The sequence below is a fragment of the Agelaius tricolor genome, unplaced genomic scaffold (assembly GCF_023055355.1).
Source record: "Agelaius tricolor isolate 1412-34295 unplaced genomic scaffold, bAgeTri1.0.p SCAF_2, whole genome shotgun sequence".
Taxonomy (NCBI): domain Eukaryota; kingdom Metazoa; phylum Chordata; class Aves; order Passeriformes; family Icteridae; genus Agelaius; species Agelaius tricolor.
The window spans coordinates 43,723,375-43,739,359 of NW_027269262.1; the positions used below are offsets into that span (position 1 = coordinate 43,723,375).

At 37.2% G+C, this 15,985-nt stretch overlaps 1 protein-coding gene across 1 annotated transcript in view; it reads left to right on the forward strand.

The window, feature by feature from the left end:
- PIEZO2 (piezo type mechanosensitive ion channel component 2) overlaps positions 1-15,985 on the forward strand; it is a 286,729-nt gene that overhangs the window by 180,821 nt on the left and 89,923 nt on the right. Inside the window, exons 8-12 of the mRNA XM_071456986.1 lie at positions 6,361-6,529; positions 11,700-11,831; positions 12,906-12,944; positions 14,284-14,422; positions 14,750-14,886. Of these exons, the coding sequence (XP_071313087.1) occupies positions 6,361-6,529; positions 11,700-11,831; positions 12,906-12,944; positions 14,284-14,422; positions 14,750-14,886 (616 nt within the window). The remainder of the gene's footprint in view (positions 1-6,360; positions 6,530-11,699; positions 11,832-12,905; positions 12,945-14,283; positions 14,423-14,749; positions 14,887-15,985) is intronic.

Genomic DNA, 15,985 nt, shown 5'->3' on the forward strand with positions numbered 1-15,985 from the left:
TAGATACTATTTATCATCTTAGTTTAAAGTTGTTAATAAACTTGAAAGCAAAATTATTCTATTGTAGCTGCTCATATGGTCCTTTTTTTCTCCTTGAATTAAGATTTGTGTTGTATTTACAGGTTTTGCAAGCTTTTATGTAACTCGCCACCCTTAAAGATATCTTTTCTCTGCAGCTTCCTGATTAATGGCTCATAATTTCTCTCTGCCCTCATTATATGGATGATATTAGCACACAAGTTTTAAACTAGTCACTTTTTCATGAGGTTTCTTATGCAATAGATGTACATTTGAAATTAGTTTTCCTTTAAAAGAAAAGTCACTGATGTTCAGAAGAGGGTGGGAGATACACAAGGGCTGGTTTTGTCATTGCCAGAAAAGCTTTGATCCAATAGAAGCTATGGAAACCAAAAACCAAAACTTCATAGAAAGAAAAAAGACATAAGACATCTGCTAAAGAGCTATAGAAATGTGATGACATTAAAACAAAAGTTAGAACGATCTACTTACCTACCAAGTCTACATTCACTATTTGTATTCCTGTATTATAGTGTTGGGATAGCAACATGCTGAAGAAAAACAATCCCAGTCTTAGTGTACATTTACAGATAATTCAAAAAAATGTTTTGAACTGTTAAGCTGAAATTTATCATAATGCTCCTCTATCCAAAAAGTCAACTTTTTGTATGGTCATTAATATGGCACAGTTCCACCAAGCCAGTTCTGAATTATCCAAGTCTGAACCAAAGCAGGGTCTAGGGCTTTTAAGAGCTAAAAATACTTGCAATGCTCTTTGAAACTTGTATCACTCCAATATGGATACATTTAATGACTTTAGTCCAGCTGTGAACTGAGGTTTGTATCTCCCTGCACAGTTGTCCTGCTGAGCTGAAGAGGAGGCATGAAGGATCGACTCCTTCTCTGTGGAATTTTCTAACATGATTTGGAAACACAAATGCCAACTTTTCCATTCATTCTTTTTTTTTTTTTTCCGTTAAAAAGCCACGTGAAACCAAATGCCTTCTGCTCTCTTTAACCCTAATTCTTTGGGATGCCTAATGCATTTCAGCCAACTTTTCCACCTCTTTCCTCCCAATGTTCTGCTATTTCTGTAAAAATGTGGTGTCAGTTCAGTGTACCCTGGAGCAGTAGCCCCAGTATGGTCTGAATTCCCAGCCAATAGCCTGGGGAGTAATGACCTTCTGGAAGGCCAGGGTGGGTCTGAAGGTACCACAGAGCTGGCTGAGTGTTTTCCAACAGCATGTGTTGCTTTGGGCACATAGCCCAAAGAGGAGGAGTGGAGTGGCTTGTAGCATTCTCTTGGAAGAGGCATTATGGATATGAGATTATGGATCTTAACTTCTGTGTAGCTCTCTCATCCAAGTATGGAAAACTCAACAGGATGGCTTGTGTATGAAAAGGGAACTCCTGTATTTTAGGAGGATTATGTAGGAATTATGTTTTCTCTATGCTAATTTATTTTCCAGTTCTTTCCATTCCGTTCTCTGTCTTACCCACAGAACATTTTCAAACTGGACAACAGTATGCACCTCTTTTAAGTCAATGTTTGATAAGAGGTTCACTCTTCAAGCAGTGTTTAGAGTTTGGGATGCAGCCCTTTCAGTATTTCAAATACTCTTCTTCATGAAACTCAGTATTCAGGGCTTGTAGTGTGAAATATGAAATTTTGACTTTTCTCCCTGTATTTCAGTCCTTTTTGCCCCTGAAAAATAATATTTCTACCACAACCACCACCATCTTCTCCAAATATACTATTTTTTGCCTGGTTTTATGGAATTTGTTGCTCTCTTTCTTCCCTTATTCTCCCCGCCCTTATTCTCCTCTTCTTTGCTTACTATACTCTTCTTCCCTTTTCTTCTCTCATTTGGTCACTTTTAGCATCTCAGTTTTAGGGCTCAGCTATTAAAATGTCAGTCTCGATATTTCATTCTCCTACCCCAGACTTGCAGACACCATTCTCATCTCCTTTCATGTGAGGAGAGTGAAATAAATATGCAACAGAAGATATCCAGATGAAATAAAGATTCAGACAGTTCCTAAAATCCAACGCAAATTCAGAAGTTCTACAAAGATGGATTGCTCAAATCCACCCAGCACACTAAAATGTTCTGGTGCCATTGCTGGGAATAACCATGCAATAGGTACTGGCCTAAAAAAAAGAAAAAATAGAAAAAAAGCATCCTATAATATTAAATGCTAAATCAGAAAATGCAGCTCCTAGAATGGTTTGATGCAGACATTTTCTTCAAGCTGATGCAGACATTTTCTTCAATCTTCATGCAAACTCATAAATTATATGGAAAAATTGCCCCCTCTCTGTTGTGTTGTGAAAAGTACTGTGTGCATGAGTACAAAGAGTTGTAGGAAGATGCAGCAACTGGAAATCTCATCTAGACAGAACTATTACAGAAGCTAAAACTCATGAAAAAGAATAAGAGACAGTAGAAGATTTTCTATCAATTGAAGTCAAGATTGGATGCCATTCTAGACTATAAACTCCTATTGCACCACAAGATCGTTTTTCAATAGAAGAATTATTGGGTGTCCTATATTGTGCAGGAAGTCAGAATTATTGCTTCCTTTCCTGGCCTTGAAAGTTACAAGGCAAATACTTGCCTGAAGTCAACTCCTAAAACACGAGCACAAGCAGGATCTGAACTTATAAATATGTTTTAAAAAATAATAATAATTCCAAATAATTTTAGTGAATGTAAAATTCACAGATCTAACAGATATGTAATGACTGCTTTGGTAATTCTGTATATGAGACATATTTTTGTTTACTTAGCTATTTTATGTTCATATGTAGTACCGTGAGTAATTATGCCATTTCTCATAGTATATTAATGAAATAATGAAGTAATTGCATGTAATAGAAGTTTTAGCAATGTACAGTTTTAGTAACTTTGACAGTTCCTTAGGGGAGCGTACTGTGGGTGCAGCAGGAAGTTTTTTTTTCTGTTTTCAAGTGAAATTGAAATTTGTCTTCTGAATTTTAATGTTAGACTAATATAGAAAGTGGGAATTTTGTATGATCACAGTTTACAGCTTTGTCAGGAAGTCATGAAAGATGAAGATGCATCTGCTAGAAGGATGATTTACAGATTCAACAGGAATATTTTCCAAGAAAACAAGCTTATAGAATACTAACTGGACAAAAAGATGCCATCTTTATTTTAAGAACTCTTTTTCACTGTGTTATCTCAGAGAATTTCTCAGTCAGACATTAAAGTTACTCTTGACCTTTTATAATTTCTGTAACTTTTTCCAAATTATTTCTGCTATGCATTTTTCAGAATACCAGTGAGGACTTTGAAAAACCCAGCTTTAGTTCCTCGCAAGAGTAGAAATACTGATCTATTCACATCTTGCAAACCTCCATTTTATGTGACATTGCATGCAGTCTTTTGGAAACCCAAATATATCCATTAATTTTCATTAATTTTCATTTTCAAAGTCTTTCATTATTTGTTTTGTTTATACTCTGTATCCAGGCACACATTACTTGACTTGTTTGGTAGTGGGTTTCTCCCACGTAGGACTCATTCTGACCTTACTGATGGCAAACATGTATGTTGGGTAAGATGAAGTCACAGCAAGATCAGAGTTGGACTCAAACACAGCTGGTTGGGATCAATACTGAATGTAAAGAGATCTTTGCAGAGTGAAGTATGCAGAGCTGAACAATGCCCTAATTTATATTGCTTATACATTTTATGGCAGCCATCCCTAGGAGCTTTGTGTAAGGGAAGATGACTCTATCCCTCTGAAAAATTTTCTGCACCAGCAATCCTCATTGAGGAGAATGATAAAGTATAAATATTGAGTGAGTAGCAACTTGTAGCGTTACTGGAGGCCAGAACAGACAGAACGAACATTCCCGAGACAACAGTGAATTTTGAACGTGATAAACAGAGAAAGTTGTGTTGAGTACATTGTGACTAAGAAGTCTCAAAGCCCAAGTAGAAATCAGAAATGAGGAGCAGTTCCTCTACATCCATGCTTTATGAGACAAAGCAAAATACATTGAATAAATTGAAGTTAAAGACATTAAACTACATTTCTGGCCATGTGGCAACTTAGAGGGAAAAGATGTGCTGTAACTTATTAATATTCGCTGAATGCAGGGCCAGAAGGGAGCAGAATTAAGTCCAATATTATAATGTACGAATAATTTGGAGCCAGCAAACGAAGCTAAGAGAATGAGAATATAACTGAAACATAATAAAATTTCCTAGCCATTAGGATTATGTGGAATGTTTTCTTTTCAGTGGAGATAAAAGTAAAACAGTTGATCTGGCTTTCTAGCTATAGTATATTATAAAACATACTACAGGAATGGAATATGTGATATGAAGGTCACATCTGCTTGGCAGAAGGTTCTGAGGACCTTAAGAAACTTTCCCTCATTTCTCTAGGAAATACTCATCACTAACTGTCAATGGAAAGACTTTGCATTTCAGTAAGAATTGGATTTCACTCTGATTCTGATGCTTATGAGACAGAAATAGGGTGAATCATACTGTGCTTGCATAGAAAAGCTTAAAACAAACCAAAGATGGAGAACTGTGTTGTGAAACAGAGGTAAAAGATGAAACTAACAGGAGCTCAGCAATAGGAACTCAACAACCCTGATCATCGATGAGCAAAAATGACAAGTCAGTAGGAGAGAGGAAAGCAGACAAACAAGATGATCCTATTTGTTGATAGAAATATGAACAGAATACAATCCAGCATGAATTTCACCCAGATGGAGCCAAACTGTAACATCAGCTCCAAATGTTCTTGGATGCTATGGAAGTTTGAGTCTGAGTCAGCTCCAAACACAGCTCATTCAGCTCCTTTAAATTACAGCAATTTACTTTGTACGTAGGATTTTTTAAATGTTTTTTTTTCCCAACCTCATATCCACCGAACAGCTCTGAAAGGTCTTAAAATTTATACCTTTGGCCTCTGTTGACAATCAGAATGAGAAGTGAGTGCTGATAGATTGGTTAATAAAATGCTATGGAGCTCTCCTTCTGTGAATTAATGTCATTATGCCCATGCAGCAAATCCCCAGTTAAGAACAGGTATAATATTTACACTTTGCAGCATCCAAAGGCAGATTTCAAGCAGCACACCTCTGTTGAATATTGTACTCACTCTTTGTATTAATTCAGCTTTTGTTGATGGCTCTCACTAGCCTAAGGAAGAACCAAGCTTTAGACAGTCTTAAAAATTAAATCCCCCTGCAGAAAATCCTCCATGTTTTGGGTTTGGGTTTGGTTTTTTTATTATTGTGTTTGGTTTATCCTTTCAGAGGAACAATAGTTTGGGATTTATTGTTCTACCAATAAGAAGATCTTCTTAATTGTCTCTTAGACCTTGTTTTGGTAAAAAAAATGAAAACTCTCACTGACATTATGGTAGAAAAAGCTTTTGTCAATAGACAAAATGTTTTAATGAATACTGACACATGCTACTGGTAGCTCATGCCCTAACTTTGGAACTCTGTGAGCTATTTTATAATGAAATAGACAGATTAATTATTGTTTCCTATTATTTTTTTTTCAGTATTTAACACATCTACTAGGCATCTAACATCTTGTATTAAATTGAAAATGTTGGGAATTTTTTTTAATACTAAGTGGGTTTTTTTTCAATATTGTGTAATCCCAGTTTTTCCAGAAACATCAAATATCTCATGTCATTGATAATACTTCTGATTAATTTTTATTTTTCTTCCCTCAGTTATTTGATTATCTGAAACAATAACCTTTCTGAATATTTTCATTTTTTATTCACAAAAGCTATGAGTTCAGTAGAGCCCTGTATGTTTCTAAACATTGGCATTACTAGATAACAATTTATTAATAGTATTAGGTTTTTAAAAGAAAAGACCAGTAAACTGTTCAGTGTGCCAAGAAGATATACTTTACACCTGTGTCCTGGCAGGATGACTGAAATGGTGTTACACGTCAGTTTACTAAATCTCTCTGAAATGTCATGTTGCTGTGATATGCCAAATGGACTTACAGCCAGATTTTCTTTTCCCACTTTTTGTAGTTCTGGATCTATGGGGAGCAGATCATTGCAAGTTTTCTCACTGGGCATAGTAGATGTAATGTTATTATACTCCCATTTTTCATGTTGAAAAGCAATTGCAATAATCCACTCCTTTTGACTAAATATGTGGAATGAAAATACTGCATTTTAGATGTGGTGGCAGGTGCTATTTTTGAACAGAGTGATTGGTATTAAGCATAAGCAAAAGTTGCCCTCTGAAATATTTTTAAACATTTTTAAGAGCTGGTTTTTATTATCTAATGTGGCTGCTTTGTTTTTTTATATTCACAGGTTGTTTGGTGTCACTTCTCTTACTCAGACAAACTGCTCAAGCACTTGGATGATTATCAAAAACCAAGAGTTACATTGGTATCACCACGCCAACCCAATCTTACTGCTGGTGATGTACTACACCCTCGCGACTCTCATCCGTCTCTGGCTGCAGGAGCCCATTGAAAGGGTAACTTCCTCCTCTCTTCCCATGACTGATGACTGGGAGACTGCTCAGGGCAAATGCTCACTAACAGAGGTGCAAAACTTTAGGAAAATTAAGGGAAATAGACAGCAAGTGTAAGGGGGTTCTTTGAATTTTGTGTTTTCACTCAGTTTCTCCAAGAGTCTGATCTAACCGGGGATATTATTCTTAAAATCATCAGGACAATTAAGCAAGGAATGCAATGGCAGAGCATTAATGCTTTGATTTGGAAAGCAGGTATTGATATGCTGTAGTGGGTGGACTTGATTGACTCAATGATCTTAAAGGCCTTTTCCAACCTAAATGATTCTGAGTCTGTGATTCAAGTTTAGGTGCTATCAAGTGAAATGCCAGCACCTAAGGCTTGTCTGCCAGAACAGAGCTAGGATTTTGGCACAGGATACAGTAACACAAAGCACATATTTGTAATTTTATCAAAGACATAGAAAAATTTTCTTAAAACCTTTCCTCCTGTGTGCCTGAGTGAAAATCCCAGGTTTCATTTAAGAACAAGAGAACAAGGAGAAAAAAAAGTAAACCTTTACTTCTTCCAATTTCAGAGGAAAATGGGTATATGGGAACCCAGAGGTATCTTAAAAGCTTAGAAACTGAAAGTATAAAAAGGATGATCCTAGGCATTACTTATATTAATTTCCTGATCCTCAGAGGCCTGATGGGAGTTTTTGAGTTGAGGTTTAGTAGTGCTGTAAACCATAATGAAAATACTCATGACTCTGCTGTGAATTAGTGGAGTTTGTAGAGGCAAGTAAAAATGTTGAAGGTTTTCTTATTTTAAGGCTATTTCTTTATATAATGGATAATGTAACCATTTAACATTTAGAAAGGCAATCAAAATACGTTCCCTCTGAATTGAGATATCTGGTATTTGGGGGTTACATATCCCCAGATATATAATTTGGCTTCAAAAGATTACTGATGCCTGAGCCATCACCTTGAGCTATTAAAAAATTGTGTCTTAACTTTCCAGAAATCTTAATACTGTCTCTTCTGAAGTCATATCATTGTGGTCCAGTACCCTCTGGCATTGGGTATTTTAGGGTCTTTTTATTTTTTCTGCAGCTGCAGCTTCTGGAAGTTAGATTTTTCTTTTCTCTTTTTAAATGAAACATTAGATTTCCAGATAATATGATTTTAGCACTGGGGCTGTAACTAGAACTTCACATCTCACAAACTGCTTAGTAAAACCATGAGAACTACCCACAGAGGAGTAGCCACATGTGAAATGCAGTTAGTGTGAGCTGTGTGATCTCAGCAAGTCTGGGAATTGATTTCCAGTACCTGTGTTGTTTTCATCCAACAGTCACCTTCTAAAAGTTTGGTGTTGGACCTAAGTTAGTTGCTGTGCTTTTTTAGTGGAAAGAAGTGGGTCTTTCTGTCTAGGAGAGAGTGAATGCTGCAATTTCCTACCGGGACTTGAGAGGAACTATAGTGGTCTTGCCTGCAGTTCTTTTTTTTAGACTGCTTGTGGTGTCTGAGATAGATATTCCCATAAAACACTAAAACCAGTCTCTGAGAACTGCCAGCAAGTGAAATTAGAGATGCTTTTCAGGCAGTTGAGCTAGAGTAAGTATTAAAAGACATTAATTTAAGAAACACTGATGTCAAATTCATGGCTACATGAAAGGCAATACCAAGTCTTGGCACTCCCAAGGGAACTTCAAATGCCAGGGAAACGATGCTTCCCTCCGAAGATAAAGGATGCTTTGAAAAGAGAACATTGTAAAGGAAGGAGTATTCATGCATTAATGCTTATTTTTGGTGCACAGGATGTTGGTGATGCAAATGTTTGTCATTAGAAAGAGATGCTGAGATTTGCAAAATTTACTGTATTTTCTGTATTTTGCAAATCCCTATGGTTTGGGGTTTTTTTTTGTCTATATGCATTTTGGTTTTGTTTAGTGGTGTCATAGATCAGGAGTTAAAATTTCTCTTACTAGCTTTTCTCCAGTAGACTGCATTCTCAGTTTTTTAAATAGAGAATAGTTCTAGGTTTCATTGAAATGTTTTTAAACTTGTGTAATTGTGGTGCATTTGATTCATTTTGGAGCTAAGTAACCTGCCTTTTCAGTTCCCAGTGATTTTGAAGTTACTCTGTGTTTTGGATCTCACTACTAACCTACCTGGTGTTTAATAAATGGCAAAGACAAAATGCTATGAGGTGTTTGGTGTAAAAAAGTTATTCTCTATATACTGCTGTCCTGTACAGTAAGAAGTGGCTCATCTTAGGAATTTTGTTCAAAAGAAATTCTTGGACAAAAACTGTTTTGAAGAAAACAAGAAATAAATACTTTTTCAGTCTAAAAAGATTGCATAAGCTAAATATAATACTGATGTAGCAGATGCTAAAAGCAGAGTAAAACATGTAGACCTGATGGGGTTTCTTTTCTTGTGTGAATTACATCTTGTGGTCCTCTTGTGAATAAAATTCCATCTGGATGGCAGCAAAAACTGTCTTTGAGACAGATGCTTTTGAGACTGCCTCTAAGTGCTGCAGGTGATGAACAATTTTACAGAAACACCCCCCACTTCAAATCTCCAGTTTCAGGGTTCAGTTTTTTGTGTGTGCACCACAGTGCCTGAGTATGGCATGCATGAAATTTCAGTGTATGCTCTCCATATGGGATTCTGAATGGATCTTACTCATGCAAAGTGGCTGTGGCAGTCAGTGGAAGATTTGCTTTTCTTTTGCTTGCTGTTTCAATCCTGACTTCTTCTAACATTGAGTCTTGTGAAATTCTACCTCTGCAAATAAGAAAAAGCAATCTGTCTCTGGAGATTTCAGCTCACAGTTGTAACTGCTGGTGCTGAATACATGAATAGAGCCCATTCACTCTGTGCTGGGAGTGGTAAGTAATAGTACAGGAGCCAGCAGAGCTACAGCAGTTGAATGTAGAGTCCTCTTATAAAATTTTTATAATTACTTGAATTAAAAGGTATTTAGGAGTTGCTGAGGAAGAACTGAAAAATTAGGCAAGTCAAAGGACTCTCACAAGCTGTGCTTGTATGGCTAATATTGTGTTTTCTGACTTTTCTTCCTCCTCTGAGAAAGGAAAAACAAGATTTCTCACCCTTCCCTGTTGTGTCTAAGGCTAAAAATATCTTACTAAAATGATTGTGTGTGTCTTAGGTCTTTTGTATTGTTTTTGTCACCCTTGTGCCAAACTAAATGCCTTTGATAAGCAGTTCTTTATGGTTCATATTTATATTAAAGTTTCAAATGGCAGTGGTAAGTATTTTAAGCACAGAAACAGTTTATTTCATCTAACAGTTTTGCTAGGAATGCCCTTTTGCTATCAAATACAAATATACAATCATATGTGAAATGTGCTACCATTTCCTCTGAGAAGTGAAACTAAATTAATAATCATTGCTTATCTAAGTCAAGTAAAAAATAGGACCTTGCTGCTAGGATTGGAATGAGGAGAGTTTCAAAATGAGCTGGGATGTTTGGATGTCCTGTTCTCATGGGTAGCTGTGCAGACCTCTGCCCAGCACCCTTATTTATTCTTCTATTACATCAGAGGATTTTGCCTAAGCAATGAGAACAGCTGCCACCAGCAAGCTGCTGCTCAGGAGGAGCAGTGCAGGAAGGGCTCTTGTGGGGATCAAAGAGAAGCTGTAACCCACTGTGGTTTACACTCCTCCTCAGCGTAGTGATAACACTTGCCCTCTCAGATGGAGAAATAAACCATGTGGATTAGAGACAATCACAGAGTCATAGGACAGTCCCGGTTGGAAGGAACTTGGGAAGGTCATGTGAAGCAACTTCTTCTGAGAGCAGGGCCTCAGATTAGGTTTTCCAGGGCCAAATCTTTGCATGGTTCATTGTTCTCATGGTGGAGGGGAAAAAATAATTAAAAAAATTACATATATATAATTTTTAATTTCTTTTTAATACTCCGAAGTTGTTTCCCTGAAACAAATTATGTCCTTAGCCTGCTCTCCTATAACTATGTCTCCCTGTGAGAAGACTACCCTTGTCTTCTCTAAAACTGTAATTTTATTGCTGTAAATTGGAAAAAAAAAACCTGATTCCTGCATCCTTCAGCTTCTCCAAGCCTCTAATAATCTTGACAATTCTCTGTGGGATCTTGTCCAGATTTTCTGTGTCTCTCTTGAACTGGGGATGCCAGAATTGCGTGGCAGGTAGGGCCTGACACTTGCCAGGCACAGTGGAATAATCACATCCCTTGATCTGCTGGCAGCACTCTGGCTGATGCAGTCCAGGACGTGTCTGCCTTCCTTGCTGCTGGAGTGCAGTCCACTGCTGGCTCTTTTTCAGCTTGCTGTGCACCAGAGCCTGTTCCACAGAGCTGCTTCCCACACAGTCTGTCCACAGCCTTTACTGTTATGTGCATTTATTCCAGCTGTGTTTATTCCGGGACTTTATCTTTGCTAAACCTCGTGCAGTTTTTGGTGTCCCATCTCTGGATGGTGAGTCTTTATTCTGGCCCGTTCACAAATTTTATTTTATTTTATCTTCCTCCCAGTTCTCAAATTTTATCATTCACAAATTTTGTGTGAGTGCAATTCCATCTAGGTAGTTTTGAATAGGACTAGACCTAATGCCAGTCTCTGAGAAGCTCCACTCATGGCAATCTACCTTTTTGTATTTGAGCCTTTACCCTACTTGGAGAAAGGCACTTTAGCTAATTCTCCACCCATCTTGTGCTCCATTTGTCAAGTCCTTATCTTATTGGCTTGTCAGCAAACATATTATGGAACAGTGGTCAAAGATGCTGAAATAGAATACACTGCCTTGAAAATTAGACATTGCACCTTGTGGGTTTTATATTTTATGTATTTGTTTATGATTATGGTATGATTATATGGTAAACTAAGGTAGTGCCTGGAGGTCTGTGTAATTCTGGTGTCATGTAACCAGCAGTTATAGAAAAGCTGTCATTGTTTCTGAAAATGTCATCTCAGAGTGATCAACCATAAACCAAGTTATCAGCCACTAATGGTGGCTAGTTATGGGTAATATGGCTAATAATGGTTAATTAGTCATTAAAAGGTGCTTCAGACATGCTTTGGAGAGGGAACACCAGCTGGGAGGGAAATTTCAGTTAGTTCCTCTACTAAGATTGTATTTACAGAGCTACGGCTAGTGCTGTTATTTGTTGTCATTTAGCAGACAACTGATGAAGAGAAATCTGTCAGCAGGGAGGATGACAAAGAAATTCCCTGCAGCCCAATTCCAATGACAGCAGAGAGGAGACGCAGTCTGTGGTATGCAAGCCACTACACAACCGATGAAAGAAAAGTAAGACTGGAGGGGGAAGGGTCTCTGCATTGCACAATTACTTTGAATTACAGTGTTAACATAACTTGCAAGTAAGATCTCCATGTGTGATTATGTAAATCAGATAAAATATCTGATTGATATAAAAATCAAGGCTGTATGGTAGAGTAGGATAGGAATATATTTTGTAAAACTGAATGAAACAAAACCAGGAGCAAGTGTAAGGATGTAAATGAAAAGCATGCTGCATGTTTTTAGTTTCCACATTTAAGAAGTGTAGGACTTGGCTTTTGGCTTGGGGCCATTATCTTTGAGCAAACCAGCTAGAAAGTCTGTCAGAGAGCTAAACCTGGTGTAAAGATCTGATCTGCCTTGTAGCTACTAATTAGCACCATCACTGGTGACTGGGGACTGCCAGATTATCTCCTAAGCACACTGGTGTCCTTCTTGAAGATACAAAGCAAGGCAGTTTAGGCAGCTGTGTAAAATATCCTGGAAGGGTCCAGCTCTCTACCACCTATTTCCACCAGCTGCACTACAAAATTTCATTTGTTGAGTTATTGTCAAATTTGGGACATATGAATATTCATATATACTTAAGCCACATATACTCAAGCCCCAAGAAATCCACTACAATAATAGTAATGGGAAAGGAGCTGGCAAATGGATAAAGTATTGTATTTTATGCATCACCATTTTATTGGAACTATTTTTATAATTGTAGTAATTCTAATGATTGTTTAAAAACTTAGTTTTTAAGCATTGGATCATTAGAAAGACATTAGAAAGCAGTTAATCAGTATAATGCAATACTGATTAATTCTTTGAGTTAGCATCCAAAATTTCAATGCAACCTTCTCAGTTCTGGTTTAAAATTCACAGGAGCATACAGTAAAATTATGTCAATGCTATGGCACACTGAATACAATTTTATGGTATTGTACAATTCTGCTGACTTTTTAAGAATTCTTTCTGAATTTCTTGGTGCAAATCTGCAAAAGTCAGCACATATGCATGCATGTATTCAAGAAGTCAGACTTACTAATGCTTGAGCTGTGCTTCTGTAATAATTTGTTCTTGCATTGCTTTTTGCAGCTTCTGTCAATGACCCAAGATGAATACAAGCCATCGGATGTTAGTATACTACTAGTCTTTGTAATTTTGCAATTCTTCTCAATGTGTGTAATACAGACAACAAAGATACCTACAGATAAAACCTTAGATGACATTTGTAAAACTTCTAGATTTATGCTTAACCTGCCATTTACCCTATAATCTTGATTACCCTAAATGTAATTGTCTTCTGCTTCCTTAATAATTTCCCTGAGAAACGATTGATTGATCACTTGAAATTAAGCTGCTTGTAGTAGTACCAACTGGCAAACGATCTTTGCTATTTCATTGGGTTTGAATAAGATATGAAAATATGCTTTCTAATGCAAACCACCTTTAAATTTGATTTAGTTTCTTTGCTATATTTTTTAATTTCATTCGTGTTGGAATGCTGAGGCCCTTAACGCATGACCGACAGCACATATGCATTCAATTTGCAGATTACAGAAAATCCAAGTCTTTATTTGAACAGACAGCAAATGATCCATTTATCTTGACTGCTATAGACCTTAGCAGACTCTGAAAGCAGAAACGTCCCCTCTGTTTAGCACCCACAGGAGAATGGAGATGAAGATGAATTTTAGGAGCATCTATAGCCTAATCTAAACATGCTCCACAGCCTTGTACTTGGTGGAGCTGGATATGACTGAACATAACCCAGATACTATTCTGAAACAGTTCACAGGCTGTTGCACATGCCTGCGAATAGTTTTGACAAGCAAGATATGGTCCTGTCTCACAGCCTGAGCAGAAGTCAGTCTTGAGCACGTATTGCCATCACTCACCCACAGCATGTGTGAATTTCTGCCAATAGGAAAGATATTGATGGTTGTGATTGCTGGAGCCCTTATTCAAACAAGCACAAGGGCTGAAATTGAAGTCACAAGTATAAAAGAATGAAAAAAGTGTTGAATTAGCACTACTAAGTGACAAAAATGTGCAATCAATAACAATGACAACCACAAGTGGTTTTATTAACAGCTGCAAATGTAGATCTCACCACTAAAAATTCAAATTGGAAAGTCATTTATAGCCATTATTTTAATAACTACTGGAAATAACTAGATGTGAACTGAAGTCTGAAAATCCTGATGAAGTAGTTTGCCTAAGAAGAAGAATGATTTTTAAGTTACTTCTATTGGTATGACATAAAAATCTGACGACGATAAATTTTGGAAGCTGTTCTGTGTTACTCTTGCATGCAACACAACTATAACATACCAGTTTCATGGAAGTAACTGCAGCTGCCTGTTAACCTCTTTTAACATTGGCACTCCAAGAGTAGCAAAACACAGAAGTAGGAGTCCCAGTCCTCTAAGAGCCACAATAAATGCATTGCCTCTCTCCGGTGTCCTGGCAGGTGCTGCTGGTGACAGTGAACGGGAACCCTGCTGACTATCACACCATCCACCCTGCACTGCCACTAGAAAATGGCCCAGCCAAAGCAGACGTGTACTCCACACCACAGTACAAGTGGGAGCCCTCGGATGGCATGTCAGGTAGTAAATGGCCCAGGAATTGTCATTTTTTCCGTGTGTTTTTCATATTCTGTATCTCCAGTCACTGCCTGTAGCATTTCTTGTCATTTTGGTAAGCTCTTTGGCCTGTTAAATTAAATAACTGCTGTCACCTTGCAATGATGGATACCCATACAACAGTTTTGTAAACTGGGCTCTAAGTGTTACCATCCAGAATACTTTGCCTACCAACCCAGTGATTTGGAGTAGACATCAGAGTGATTGCAAGCAAAGTAATTTCAGTAGAGGATGCATGTACTATCTTTACACCAGCATGGATTGCAAATAAGATTTTCTTTTTCTACTTAGAAAAGGAAGGGGAGGAGGAAGAAGAAGAAGAGGAGGTTACTCAGGAGGAAAAGGAAAATGTTAAATTGCATGCCCTAGTCTCTGTGTTTCAATTTATCATGAAACAAAGCTACATTTGTGCTCTGATAGCTATGATGGTAAGTACTAGCAACAAAAAGAATGCTGCTGATTTTATGAAAGTGTCTTCTCCATGTTTTTCTGAAAGTAGTCTCATTGGTTGGTTTTCAGCAAGTCTTTGTATCAGGCTTAAAAAATATCAAGATGGGGTCTGCATAATTTTGAGCCCATTTTAGGTTATTAATTCCTAGGACTGTTGCACACCTTTAAGTAGGACAACACATTTCCAGGACTGAGAGCCCCAGGCTTTGTTGTCTGTTGAATACCAAAAAACCACTGGGTCTCAGTTTTCTATTGATTCCCAAGCTCTTACACAAGCAGGTTTGTCATGTGTTTGCACCACTCAAAAATTTACATGTAAAATTAATGCATGTCATACTGATATAGAAAACTGTAAAAATATGGTTCCTAATTCAGGCAATGCATGCATCCAATGACTCTCTGAGAAGAAAGGATCTGTAAAGTCTGGTTTCCTGTATTGACACAGAAAGATCTCAAGGAAAATACAACTTTGTGCCAAGGCAGACTTTCATGTTGTTTTATTTATTACCCGTCTTTCTCTTTTTCATGCTGCTGCTTGTTTTTAAGCCTACTTGTTGCAAATACTTTGAGCTGCATTATACCAAGGTTTCCACATAATGATTAGATGTCTTTCTATATTCCCAATGCAAGCTTTGCTTTTACTGTTTTGGAGAAGTTTCAACTATGATGAAATTAACCATAAAGCTTCTTGGCCCAATTTTGCATTAAAAACAGTAAAACAAATTACCTTGGCTGCCTCTTGTTTGCATAAAGTTTCAAACTTTATTGGCTGTCTTTTAACAGAAAAAATTTCCCCTGTAAATAAGGCAGGCTCCTTGTGCAAAATATGGATCTGGATTGATGCATTTTGAGATATCAGCAAGTAGTTAGTTATTTTCATATTGACACTAATTTTTTTCCTATTTTTTAAACTCATGTACTTCTATGATCTAAGGATCATAGAATGGTTTGGGTTGGAAGGGATTTTAAAAGTTATCTAGTTCCAACCCCCTGCCTTGGGCAGAGACACCTATCAGACCAGGTCTGCATTTCCCTTTTAATTAAGTCCCAGGGTTATATCTCTCAATATAAAAGGAG